Here is a 14,285-nt window from a genome sequence, read left to right on the forward strand (position 1 = left end):
CACAATTAACTCACTATACTGTTGTTTTGCGCATTCTTCGATACCTAAAAGGCACTCTCTTCCATGGTCTTTTCTACTCTGCTCAGTTTGCTCTTGTTCTTTGTGCATTTTCTGTTGCTGATTGGACATGAGATCCCACTGATCACAAGTCCACCACAGTTTATTGCTTTTTTCTTGGTTCTTCTCTGATTTCTTGGCGAAGTAAGAAACAAACTCATATGGCCCGCTTGGTTCTTCTCTGATTTCTTGGTGAAGTAAGAAACAAACTCATGTGGCCCGCTCCAGTACTGAAGCAGAATATCGTGCCTTTACTGATACCACATCTAAACTTCTTTGGCTACGATGGCTTCTGAAAGACTTAGGTGTGTTCACATCTTCTACTACTCCTCTTTATTGTGACAACTAGATTGCCATTCATATTGCTCACAATGATATCTTCCATGAACGGACTAAGCAAATCGAGATCGATTGTCATTTTATCCGTTATCATCTTGTCCATGGTGCTTTTAAGCTCTTTTCAGTCTCCTCCAAAGATCAACTTGCAGATATCTTCACTAAGTCACATCCTAAGAAATGCCTTCATGATTTGGTTGACAACCTCAAGTTGGTCTCACACCCACCTTGTGTTTGAGGGGGGCTGTTAACGTGTATAGTGTTGTGGGCTTTAGGCCCACTTAGATTACTTGTATAGCACACATGCTTGTACTACACTCTTACTTGTATTGCACACATATCCTCCTATATAAAGGCTCCCATGTACATTCTTTAACTATGAAATACAATACTATTGAATTCAGTATTTCTAACATATAACATATGGATTCAATATTCATGGGAGATACATGTTTTCTAAATCTTATTAAAGAAAACTACATTAAAAAAAAAAAGAAAAGAAAAAGAAAAGAATCTTTAATGCTTGGCACTTGGATAATACAGTTACTACAAATGCATCGAGCTAAATCAATGTGAAACTATTATGCAAAAATGGTGTCTTCTTATGATTGATTGAATTCTCAAAAGACTTCTTTTCGGCATAGACTTATTGTTATTGATTTGGACCTATCAAGGTACCTCTTACGAAGTAGAGAGCATCATCAATCTATATATGTAAGGGACTTTTCATATCAAGTACCATTATATAGTTAATTCACAAGCTATTGACCGGTTGTTGATTTTACGTGGTTATCATATTTAAGCTCAATAGAGTAGGAAATGACATCAAACAAATATATATTAAAAACTTATCACAAATGCCATGCAAACTCTTTAATAAGATGATAGCAATCTATCACTACAAAAATGTTTCTTCTTATAATTGATGGAATCCTCAAAAGACTTCTTTTCGGCATAAACTTATTGATTTGGACATATCAAGATACCTCTTACGAAACAGAGAGCATGTTTAATTTACGTAGTTAATATCATATTATTAAACTCAATAGAGTAGGAAATGACACCAAACAGATACAAGCAAACTCTTTAATAAGATGATAGCAATCTATCCACAAGCAATACTAAGATCGATCATGCTATCTTTCGTTCTGTCCTCTCTTTCTATCGGCATGAAGATTTCTTTTTTGAACATGTCCTTTTAATTTTCTTTTTCCAGTTCTTTTAGGTATTGCTACTAATTACTTCCTCTTCTTTTTCCTCCCAAAAAAAAAAAAACACCCTTTATAGAGATTAAAGCTCATTTCTATTGTGCTAAGACGAGCTCTAATTAAATTTTCATTACTCTATTGAATTGAAATAACAAATAACAAATAATAGAAAAAATACCTACTTAATGTTATCCAAAGTTGCAGCATAGCTTAACAATTAACAAAGACCTTATATATATATATATATACAACGACTAAAATATAGGTAGGCTAATATGGATATGATACCATGTGATGCAAGCCTTCAATTAGAGTATAACCAATAATTTAAGCCATGCACGTTGTCCACACATACTTTTCAATATTCTTAGATTTTAACTACCCTAGCTTCTTTAATTGAGAGAAATATATTACTAAGAAAATAATGTGTACATATTTTGGACACCCAATGGACATGAAGAATTCTTTTTCACATGACATATGCTTTGGACACATCCATAATCCGTCTCCAATATATTAAAAAATAGGCTATCCATTTTATCGAAACCTCCAAAGTTTCATGGAAATTGTTGTGCACAAACCGCTTCATTGTCGACTTACATGCGACATATTAACTATTAAGTATATTAATTCGAGGATGGACTTCATTGTGAAATTTTTTGTAAGGACCATGAATCACCAACACTCCTAAAAAAAATATAAATGTGTTGCAAACGGTGAATTTATCTAATGAAAATTTTAGTGTCTAGGGGCGCAATATTTGTCCTCCTCAATAAGGTCAAAACTTTGTGTTGATCAGTGACACTGACAGTGCCTTTGTTCATTTCTTTTGTTAATTGGGTTCACTTCTGTGTTGCAGTACTGTGTATATTTCTAAGTTCATAGGTTGATGCTTCAGATATTCTATATATGGATGCTTTTTATGAAATTTTTATTTGTTAGGTTTATAATTTGTAGGTTGGACAACCATGAAAGAAATTTTTATTTGTTAGATATTCTGTAATTTTTAGAATCTATTTCAACTTCAAGACTTATTATGCCAAGAACTGCTCAAGAACAAGGAACTCAAAGCTAGTCGATCGATCAAGGCTGGCTCGACAACCTCTTGATAGCTTTTCAATTAAATGAGAATCATAAATCCTAATTCTCAATTAGACCCATTAATTCGTTCAGACTGTAGAATTTTGAGCCCTACTTGTTAGAGTATAAAAGAACTTTAGGGAGGTCTAAAAGAAGTTTTAGAGAGGTGCATTTTTGTAGACTTAAGGTATCGTGACCAAGTTCTCTCATTCACCATCAAATCAAAGATCAAGAAATTGGTGATTAAGTTGAAGCTACTGCATTCAACACGGACTTACTATTGTGAGAAGTTTCAAGGCAGTCCTTGAAGTCATAGACGAGTTGTCCTTGTGAGGAGGTTTTTTTTTTTTTTTTTTTTTTTTTTTTTTGAAAAAAAAATGTGGTCAAACATTTCTTGACTTGAAACTAAATAAGACTATTTTATAAGAATTAATGTTTCCAATATTTACTTTTATTATCTATTTAATTAAGTTTCAGATGTTTCACCAATTTCAACCCTTATAGCTCTACTCATTAGAATTAAAAAGAATATGTTAAAAACAAAAGAAAAAAAGAAGAAGAAAAGACATATATATTATCATGGAATCATATATGGTCCCTACTTGTAAGCATTTTATGCTATTTCCTATGAATAGTCACGTATGCTCTCGATGTGGTACCATAAATTTTTAGCGAGTAACTAAAGTTTTGTTAATGATTATGTCCAAAAGAAAAAGGTTAACGTATATTTAATTAGTTAATGATTTAGAAGTTACCGCTCTTGAGGTTTGAACAAATGATATTTCACCTCAAACCTAAGGAAAAACACTCTCTCTCTTAGGGACGGAACTAGGATTCAAACTTTGGAGGGGCAAAGTTTTTTTTTCAAGAATTTTAGAAAGTTGAAATATTAATACTAAAGATTAACAGCGATGCATTATTAGCATAAATTTTTTAATTTTTTTAAATCAATAATAGATATTTATAATCAAGAGTTCTGTAGTTAATTAGCACGTCTTGATATTTTCAAGATCTGACTGAGATTAGACCAATTTTTTATTCTATCCACATTATAATATCTTTTTTTTAAATCTATTTATTCTTTTCACATAATTCTATACCTAATAACTTCATAATGCTATATATAAAAGATTCTTAAAAAAAACACAAAAACAAAAACAAACAAAAAAACAAAAACAAAAACAAAAAAAACAAAATCTATAGTTAAAAGTTCAAATCCATGTCTAGTATTACATTAATAAAACAATTAAATATAATAGTTAATCAATATCATGCACTAAAAAAAGGGTGAGACAATCATTGGTATCTATGTTAAAGATTTTTTATTTATTTATAATTACTTGGTTAAGGTTGAGGTAGCATAAAGATGTGAGATCTTTTCCTTTAAAAAATTTCTATTTTGAAAAAGTAGTAAAAAAAAAAAAAAAAAAAGAGATATGTTAACAATCACGTGATAATGAATGGTAACTTTGAATCTTCAACTACGTAAATAATAAAATTTTTCCCATCACTACATTAATTTAGCTAAGACACAAAGTTTATTACCAATAGACTAATTACACACATGCTCTGGGGCAGTCTAGGTAAAACACAAAACAATAGATTGTTGTTTCACGCATGTATTGCATTTATGCATGCATGCCAAGTGTGTCATAAAGTTAATAAAACATTAAAAATTAATAAAATTCTATCATTCAAAAAAATAATAAAAAATTTGTACGAGTTGTTAAAGAGCAGCAGCTTTTAAAAAAAATAATTTTTTTTCATGAGTTGAGTTAAAGAGTAAAGACACCAACTGATCCAAGTTACTGGTAACACTAATTGGTGTGTGGATGGAGTGATTAGCAGCATAGGAGTTGTCTCAATGACTATGGGGTAGAGTCATTTGAGAGAGACAAAGAGCTCTCAAATGAGAGGTAAAAATTGGGTAAAGATTATTGGGTTTTTGTAATTTATTTTGCTAAGATTTATAATTGATTTTGAAAGCTCGAAATGTGTGAAAACACAAGAGCTTATTTAGACCCCCAATTCAAATTACGGCTTGGTTGATTTTACACTAACTTAATACTAAGTGCGGAATAGTGTAAGCGCAAGCAAATAAGCAAAAAAGCTACTCTAATTCATATTTAAAGCAATCACAGCAGTAAAATGAAATGAACAAGAGTAAGGAAGAGAGATGCAAACACAGATAACACCGAGACGTGTTATCGAAGAGGAAACCGAAGAACTCGGCGAAAAACCTCTCCGCCGCCCTCCAATCGGAAATCGATCCACTAGACAATCAGTTGGGATACATAGGTAAGCAAGAGACCCTCCAAGCCTAATCTACCCTCTGTACCTAAGCCCTCCAAGCTCCTACTCCAACAAGGCTTCTCGAAACCGTGTCTTGTCTAGCTCTCCGAATCCCGCAATAAGCTCCATGTTGCATCTGCCATCCTTGGCTTCTTCCAATGCTTCTCAACAACACGAAAAACACTCACTACACTCTAAAAAGGTGTGGATTGTGTTTGGGTACAAATCTCCTTTCAAGGTATAATAATGGGAAAGGGATGGAAAAGAGGCTACAATGATTTCTCACTAAGGATGAGTAGCTTTCTCTCAAGAGGATGGGTGTGTGTGTTATAGAAAACCTATCTAGGGTTTTTCTCTTTGAATAGTCTCTCTTACATTTGTGGGTAATGAGGGTATATATAATATGGGTGAAGAGTAAGGAATTCACACATAAAAATCCTCCAGGCAAAATGTTTCATGACTGTCTCGCGGGAAGGCCTTACCCGCGAGACACTCGCAAAAACGACAGCCTAGCACGACTCTTTAACTTCCAGTCTTGTGCTCCTCACGTGCTCTTTCACGGCTTAGCTTCTCGCAAGCTTCTCGCGAAATCCACTGATTCTTCATATAAGCTTGAGACTTCACCAATCTTAATACTAAACTCAATACAATAAAATCCCACAAAATACAAGGAACAGAATATGAGCAATTACAACACTTTTTGTCATGGAATAAAGCCAACATAAAACATAGTTGTAAATCACAATTTTACAGATTTATTATAATTTTTTTTTTTTTTTACTTAAACTGTGTCCAAATGTTTTTTTTTTTTTTTGATTATCTGATATGTGAATTGTTTTGTAGGTTTTCCTTATTGTCCAGATTTGTAAATTGTCCAAATGTTTAACTAAATGTTTTTCTTGATATTCTTAGGACAAACAAACAAGGGATGATTTGATAAATTTTTTTTTTTCATTTTTGGTTTCATGGGTCAGCTTGTAAATTGTTTGGGAGAGGGGGGCCAAGTATATTTATTTTAGAGCCAAAAGTAAATTTTTTATGCTAATATATATACTAGGGAATTTTTTTTCAAAGGCTTGGGGGGTGGGGGGGAGGCATGGCCCCCCTTAGCCCCTAAGGTAGTTTCGCCCCTGCTCTCTCTTGATATATCTTCTTGATATTCGTTTGACCAAAACTCTGTTAAATTGATATTAAAAATATTGTCTAATAACCTACTACTATTTGCTAAAAGGGAGCTTGTGGTGAACAAAGTTCGACCAGTACCAAGCTCAGGTCGAGGCCCATTAATCCTTAGCCCAACTTGCGTGTACAAGGTCCAAGCTAGACCAACATGTAAACCATCAAGTTACCACGATGGGGTCCGAATAGATGCCACTTACTCCTTAAGGGGGGGAAATAATATCGACGAGAAATAATGCTTTAAGGGAGTCCGCCATCCAAGCACAGAATTCGATGTCAAGTTCAAGTTACTAGGGAATTATTACATGGTGGAATTACAAGGCCCTCCCCCTAACATGAGATTGGACATGCTGGAACAGTAGCCTAGACCCAAGGAGCCACCCAAAAATTGTAAATGGCAGGGCCTACGCACAGGTGGAATATTCTCATCATCATTACAAGTCCACTAATGAAAGTGTATAAAAGGCAAGAGATTGGGGAGAGTTGGGGGTTGAAACATTTCGAGGGGAGAGAAACATGATTGAATGAGAGGTTATTATCTAATATTTGAAAAGAAGTGGTCCAACTTGGGATACCTCAACTACCTAAGAACCTCCTCAAGTAGTTAGATTCGTAGTAAAAACCACCTCACAACCGTACCTAACTACCATCTATTAGCCAAATTCCTCTCATGATCTCTCATTGTGAGTTATACCCAGAGTATCATACAAATTAATTGGGAGTCCAAGCCCAACAATTCATACATTATCGTGGGCTGAACCACCACAGTAGGTTTCCAAAATTAACAAGGGCGGAATTAAGAATCAAACCTGGGGGGGGGGGGGGGGGGGGGGGGGCAAATTTCTTTCTTCAAGAATTTTGAAATTGGAATATCAATACTAGAGGTTGACAACGATGCATTATTAGCACTAATTATTTTAATTTTTGTATTTTTTCTTTCGAAAAAAAATTAATAATAGAAATTTATAATCAAGAGTTCTGTAAGTTAATTAGCACATCGTGAAATGTTATTGGGTTTTTATGATTTGTTTTGCTAGGATTTGTAATTGATTTGTGTAATTGTTTTTGTTTAGACCATGTCCAAAGATTTTTCTTATTATCTTGATGTTATGATCCTAGTATTCCATATGGATTAAGTATAAGTTTAACTATGTGTTTATAAGCTCTTTAGTACCCTTTCCTTGCAAGCCGATTTTCAAGGGTGATTTCTACTCATGGATTCCTAACATTTGGTATCATAGCTAATCACAACCTCAAGTAATCAGGTGTAGCTTATTGATTATGGGATCAAATGAGTTGCAGCTTTGTGGTTGGATCCCGAAAGGAGCAACCTAGAGGCTAGATTAAAATAATTGATAGATGAGTAAGCGTGGTGATATGTTATGATTCTAATGTCCAACATGAATTAAGTATAAAGTTAATCAGGTGTAGTTTATTGAGTATGGGATCAAATGAGTTACGGCTTTATGGTTGGATCCCGGAGGGAACAACCTAGAGGTTAGATTAAAATAATTGATAGATGAGTAAGCATGGTGATATGTTATGATTCTAGTCTCACATGAATTAAGTATAAAGTTAACCATGTGTTTATAAACTCTTAAACATCCTCCCTTTACAAGCCAGTTTTCAAGGGTGAGTTCTACATATGGGTTCCTAATACCTGATATATGAATTTTTTTGTAAATTTTTCTTGTTTGTCTTAATGTTTGGCTAACGGTTTTTCTTGATATTCTTGGGACAGCCAAACAAGGGATGATTTGATAAATTTTTCATTTTTTCAAGTATATTAATTTTAGAGCCAAAAGTACATTTTTTTTCTACTAATATATATATATATATATATATACACACATACTTGGGGATTTTTTTTTAAAGGTTGGGGAGGGGAGGGGAGGGGAGGGGGCCTTAGCCGTTAGCCCCAAGGTAGTTCCTTCCCTGAAAATTAACCTCCTTTTCACAATAAAATCTATTCTTTTTAACTTTTTAATTAAAGAGTATTTTCAAATATTCAATGACTTTTGCTTTATTTATTGTTTTTCCCCCTTTTTTCAAAGGGTTGTGGAGAAATTTGTTGTGGCAAGTCTTTTGGTGCTTTAGAAGTGAATCAAATAGACCAAAGTGGACCAAATCGACCAATCTGGACCAAAGTAGACCAAAATGGACTAAAGTGCACTAAAGTGAATTGAAATGGACAGAATTGAACTGAATAGACCGAAGTGGACCAAATCATCTGCCACATCACCACGAAGAAAGAAAGAGACATACAAAAAAGAAAAGGCAAACAAATAAACAAAAATGCCATGAGCCGTATGCACATGATAAGCATACAACACTTTCTTTCTGCCTTCTAATAGTTGAAATTGCCAAGTTAGCTCATGCAAAGAAGTCATAATTTATAAAGAAGGATGTGAAGGAGGGGCAGAATCAGCCCTTTATGCATACAATGTGCATTAAAAAGGCCGATCACTGGCACTGAGCAATTCCTTCAATTGTTTCACCTGGGATACAGGTTAATCTAACGTACATAGACTTACAATTTATTGAGAACGATGGGTTCTTCAAGCACTGCATTTACAGAATTGAACATCTCATGCGAAGTGAATCCGTCATCCTTCATGTAAAATAGGTGCAACACTTTAATCATTTTCCAGAACAAATCCTTGCATGCTCTTGGAACTACACTCCCCTTTTCCTGCAAAACTAATTTCAGAAGTTCTCTCCTCTTTCCAGCAATAAAACTCTTCATTTCCTTAATGGTCTCTTCTTTAGTACAATCTCCACCACCATGAATCATGCACAAAGATACTGCATTCAATTTTCCTTCCTCAGATTCCCTCTGCATCATAGCATAAAAAGATTAATAACTCCAAACTAATCATTTATGAGGAGAAACTAATAATAACATTTTTATCTTTTTCATTTTGGGGAGGGGGTGGGGTTGCTGTACCTTAAAGGTCTGTATATCATTTAGAAGACGTCCACAAGTGCTCATAATTTCATATAGATGATGTAATTCTGGAGTTCTAACAATCTCTTCTGAAAGCTTAGGCCCAACACAATAGAGAGCTGGGAGGACTATAGGTCCTAAGGCAAATGACACGTACCCATTTGTCATATATTCATCCATAGATGGCACGGACTTGTCTCTCAACCACTCTGCTTCTTTCAACATAGACTTCAGCAAATTCAACCACTGCATGAAAAGCATTGCTCATATAATCTCTGGTTGAATGAATAAATAAATGCAAAATGAGATTGTCCAAGCTTCCTTTTTTCTTTTTTTTCAGGGTAGTCTCCATGAGAGATGAAAATGAAGCAAATTCTGAAGTTATTCCACATACATAAACTCAAGTCCTAAGGCTAATATTTTAAACAAATATCTACAGGTTACATTAAAGTGAAGTAATTGCATCAGTCACAACCATGGGAGAGATCAGAAAAGCCTACGAAAGTGATACACCCAAAACGTATTACAATGAAAATGTGGAAAAAGGAAGGTCTCATCTCACAATGTCAATTATGTGACTTATCACATTACGCCCTTGCCATGTTAATGCTTTGTCTGCAAAGTCACAGATTGTGCTGTGAAGTGCCGAAAATATAATTTCAACATTCTCAGAACAACAGTCAGTGCTGACATCAACATCCCATCTGTGGTTCAGTTCCAATAGCATCATCAGTATTATACATTAAAGACTACTTAAGACTCCAAACAGAAATCACAGACAGATGAGAGATTCAAGAAAACAAATTTGAAAAAGGGGAAACATACTTCTCAACCAGTTGTATAAGGTTTACCAATTCCTCTACTGAACCACCAACGTCAAAGAAATCATCAACCACTGTGGTAAGCACCCCATTTTTGGCCCATGATATTCGAGCATCAGAAAGTTCAGGGGAAAAAAGGGTTGCTGCAGCAGAGAAGTAACAGTACGCTAGTTTCTGCCTGGCAAACTTTAACTTGTCTAATCTGTTCTCTGTAATCCACCTGCTTACATGAAAATGAAAATTTTACAAACAAAAGATGATAATCTGCTTTCTTTCACTGTTTGAAGCAAGAAGCTATCCCAATGACTGATAATCTAATTGGTTTTTCTTGATATCATGGTCATGTAGCAAATATTATCAACAAGTAACAGGGGCAAACCACTGATTCCAGATTATGTTTTGCCAAAAAAATAAAAGTAAAAGGTCTGAAAGTTGCTTCCAGTTCCATATGCTAATGAAAAAATGAAAGTAGCTTCTAGTTTTGAATGCCAAGTTATCCTGTTACACATGCCAACCTTTGATCCTGCCATAATGAATATTCCAAGAAATCCCAGTGATGATATCATGATAGCTGAAACTACACAAAGATATGCACCTTGCAAGATCTTTGAGTTCTTCACGCTGTATTGATTGACAGATGTTGAAGTCCTCAACCGCCAGATTTAAGAAATCTTCATTGCCAATATTTGAAGAACTGACATAAGAGCAGTACAAGGATAAAAGCAATTGTTTAAACTAATGACAACTATTTTTTTTTTTTTTTATCAGAATGAAAATCTCCATATTCCATAGAGGGAAAATAAAGGACAAAGAAACACCAAAGGTTTACCTATAGGCAGTTTTTAAAACCCTTGTATTATTTTTATTGTAATTCTCAATGGCGTTCCTGTTTGATAACCGTTCCAAACTTGCATGGTAGGGAAACTTAAGAGCATATTCCACCTGAAATGTTTAAAGGTTGCAATCTGCTGAGGTTTAACTTTGGACTATACAGTAAAACGTCAGTAATTCAGAGAGAAGGGTTTCATTGCAGGAAAAACCTCTTGGCTAACATATTTATTCAGTCCGTCTGCATGAATTGAACCATTGGATAATTCTTGTATCAGAAACTGACTGGTCCAGAAATTTTGTTTCTCCAGAACAAATTCATCAGGATGTATGATAATTTGTGAAGCCCTAAATAATTCCAAAACAGAACCAATGTCCTTCATATATCCTCCAAGGGGACTGGAAAAATGATCTTCTGAAAGCCGGGTAAATGGATCTACAAAACAGGATAAAGATTTTAAACGTTTCCTAAATAATCAAAATCCAGTATGCTGTCTCTTAAATCACAAAGTACCTGAAGAAATATCATATCCATTGACACGTAATATCCGAAACGCCATTGCACAAGTGGAAGTATCTAAGAATATATCCTCCTCACCTTGTAGCCAGTATCTGTTTGTTGGCAAATATCATCTTTCCCAGTAATCAAGAACTCTATGAAATCTAAAAACTCAAACTATTGCCTGACTTGAAAATTTTATTGGAGAATAGTATAAATTTATTATTCTTCAAAGGAGCATCACACCATAATTGGTGCAACGACATAAAAATGACATTACCTGTATGTTTCATCCAATACACTTTTGATCTCCTTCCTGAAATGCCGATCAATTCCCAAGCTTTCAAGACTATCAACCATACAAAGACGAGTATATATATCCAGAGGATAAACTGTAGGAACTGGAAAAAATTAAAATTGAAAATAACCAAATAACTGTCAGAGATATCAGAAATGTAACTAAATACACATAGCAAACCATAGGCAAGTATGGAGAGAGGGACCTGCATTCCCAAACTTATCTACGAGTGAGTGAAGGTAACTAAGACAACCAGAATTCTTAAGGTAAGTAAAAGCAGCTGCTGTGGTGGATGGTGAATTAAAAAGTGACCCATTCTTTCTTTGATATTTCATGATCATCTCCCAGTCTGCTGACTTCCCCAGTCCCTCCGAAAAATATGCTAAGTAGGACCCCTTCCCTTCCAAGTTGCTACCATAGCCTCTAAAAGTAGATATGTAATAGAGATGGTTTAGTTAGGAGAATCTAAGGCCATCATTCACAAAATTAAACATTCTATTCTGTTTGTACTACTATTCACATTTCATATATGAACAGTTTTATCATTAGAAGAAATAATGTTGTTCACCCCCTGATACAGAATACATTTAGTAGACAAAGCTAGCCAAGCCAATCAAGTTTCAGCAAGGTAGCTCAGCTTTTTGAGCTCAGTACTCACCTTGACTAGGCTTAACCTCACCAGTTTTACATCCTGATTTTGAGACTGGACAATTTTCGTCATGTCCATTGCTATCAAGGGAAGTACTCAAACACAAACACAAAAAAGCAAATTCACTTAAGGATAAAGCTGAACAGAAACCAAAACTGAATTAGAAATGTACCTTTTAAGCTCCAACTCTCTCTTGTGGAACAAAGCATCTAAATTTGTTGCCCCTAGAGGGATACTCAAATCCAAATTATTGGCATACTCAATTAGAGCAGGAAATATTATGTCAAATCCAATAGGAGAAACTTGCTTCTCATCAGTAGCTGCAGCTATATTTGACTCAATAAAGAACAGGCCTGCAAAAAGAGAGAGAATCTATCTATTGGAACTTGATTAACGAGATTTAGCAAGAAGAACAGCAGAAATACCCTTGTTCATTTGTTCTTCACCAACACCCCATTGCTTTAGTGGAAGGATACATGCTAAGGTAGATAATAGAGCATCTTTAACTAAAAAGGGATCACGATTAGGAAGACTCCATGAGCCATCATGGAGTTGATTATCCAACAACCAATTCACACACTGAGGGAAAAAGGGGGCTTGTGGAGTATTTGGGCAAGGGACCATTGCCACCCAGGCGGTATCATATGAGGAAACAGATAGTTCAACCTTATCAAACATTGTCTTAATTCTTTGTTTAGTCCCCTCGATGAACTGCATAAATAAATAAAAATAAATTTTCGTGAATATAATTGTCTGATATACAAGAATACAAAAAAGTAATTAAACTGAATGAAGGGTTCTCATACCAAAGCTGGTTTCTTGGCTTTTCTAGCTTCAATTGATCCAGGAACCAAACTAACTGTTTGAGAACACAATAACCCACCAGAGATTAAAGAAGGTATAGTAAAGACAGATAGCCAATTGAAGTTACTCAAAGCATGTCTCTAAGTTATAAATTAAGAGAACCAAATAGAAAAAATAAATAAATAAAAGGAATTGATTCAGTTTTTACTTCATAGTTACAAATTTCATTCTCTGGTGGTTTTACAGTGAAATTGAATCTTCTAGATGTTACAGTCCCTCTTGTCTGAGATCAGATGCACAATCACCATTCTACCACTTCATTTTCATATCGAGGCAAGTCAATTAAGGAAGAAACAGAGAGTATGACTTTGGACAGAATAAAAATTATAGTTTTGCACTGTCTCAACCAATGCTCTTTACATCCACCCTCTTCACCATGTAGCTCATTCCAGTTAATTTTATTTTCTCCCTCATAACGCAGACATCAAACCATCTTAAATGACTTTTGTCCACATTGTCCAGAAATTGGAGCTATCCTTATTTTCTGAAAGTCTTGTTCAATCTTTTTCTTGTATGGAGAATACAAGGTGCAAAGTTACTAAAAAAGGAGACAAGAAATCCATGACATAAACAAACTCCTGGATATTATACCGACCCAAAAAACTCTCTCTCCCTCTCTCTCTCTGAAAAAGGAGCTCTTAAAGCATACACTAGTTCCTCTCAATCTTTAAAAGCATCACTTGTCTACCTTCTTCAGTCAAAAAAAAGCATCACTTTTCAAGAAGATTCAACATGCAAACAAGAAACCCAGTTCCAAAAATAAAATATTGAATGAAACTTTAAGACAAGGATCCACAAAAATTCATTCAGATAGGAGATAGCAAGGATGTAACATAAAACAAAAAACCGAAAACAATGCAACCCGCCAAAAACAATCAATAAAGAGAGAGAGAGAAAGAGATGGAACCTGAAGTAGAGTAAAGAGAACACCAAGGTCTGCTGGAGAGAGAGAGAGACATGGTTGTACTTGTGCCAGAATGAGGAAAGTATTTGTTGTACTTACCTTAAGGCTACAGAGTCAGACTCACACAGTCAGCTAAATATAGCCATGGTATATATAAATATGACATAGATGTGAAGTGGGACCCAGGAATTAAAGGCAGACCGATACGGCGAAGTAAAGGCAGCAACACAACAAAAGTTTGAAAACAAGTTTGAAAACTATATATATATATATATATATATATATATATATATATATATATATAGATTTAGAACACACATTAA

At 34.6% G+C, this 14,285-nt stretch overlaps 1 protein-coding gene across 1 annotated transcript; it reads right to left on the reverse strand.

Annotated features, from left to right (window-relative positions):
- Window positions 1-8,561: 8,561 nt before the first annotated feature.
- On the reverse strand, window positions 8,562-14,076 carry LOC115983925 (ent-kaur-16-ene synthase, chloroplastic). The gene is made up of 14 exons (XM_031106788.1): window positions 13,966-14,076; window positions 13,001-13,053; window positions 12,620-12,905; window positions 12,367-12,547; window positions 11,751-11,968; window positions 11,528-11,648; window positions 11,263-11,360; window positions 10,961-11,184; window positions 10,750-10,862; window positions 10,516-10,614; window positions 9,925-10,140; window positions 9,662-9,803; window positions 9,100-9,345; window positions 8,562-8,988 (listed from the first exon to the last, which is right to left on the reverse strand). The coding sequence occupies exons 1-14, from the start codon at window positions 14,015-14,017 to the stop codon at window positions 8,683-8,685; spliced, it is 2,355 nt and encodes a 784-aa protein (XP_030962648.1). The 5' UTR covers window positions 14,018-14,076; the 3' UTR covers window positions 8,562-8,682.
- Window positions 14,077-14,285: the final 209 nt, after the last annotated feature.

The sequence above is a fragment of the Quercus lobata genome, chromosome 4 (genome assembly GCF_001633185.2).
Source record: "Quercus lobata isolate SW786 chromosome 4, ValleyOak3.0 Primary Assembly, whole genome shotgun sequence".
Classification (NCBI taxonomy): Eukaryota; Viridiplantae; Streptophyta; class Magnoliopsida; order Fagales; family Fagaceae; genus Quercus; species Quercus lobata.

Coding starts and splice junctions, on each gene's coding strand:
- LOC115983925 (XM_031106788.1), bottom strand. CDS start 14,017: ATGTCTCTCTCTCTCTCCAGCAGACCTTGGTGTTCTCTTTACTCTACT. Junction 10,615..10,749: donor GTTTTAAAAACTGCCTATAG/GTAAACCTTTGG, acceptor CTCTTATGTCAG/TTCTTCAAATATTGGCAATG. Junction 8,989..9,099: donor ATGATATACAGACCTTTAAG/GTACAGCAACCC, acceptor GCTATGATGCAG/AGGGAATCTGAGGAAGGAAA.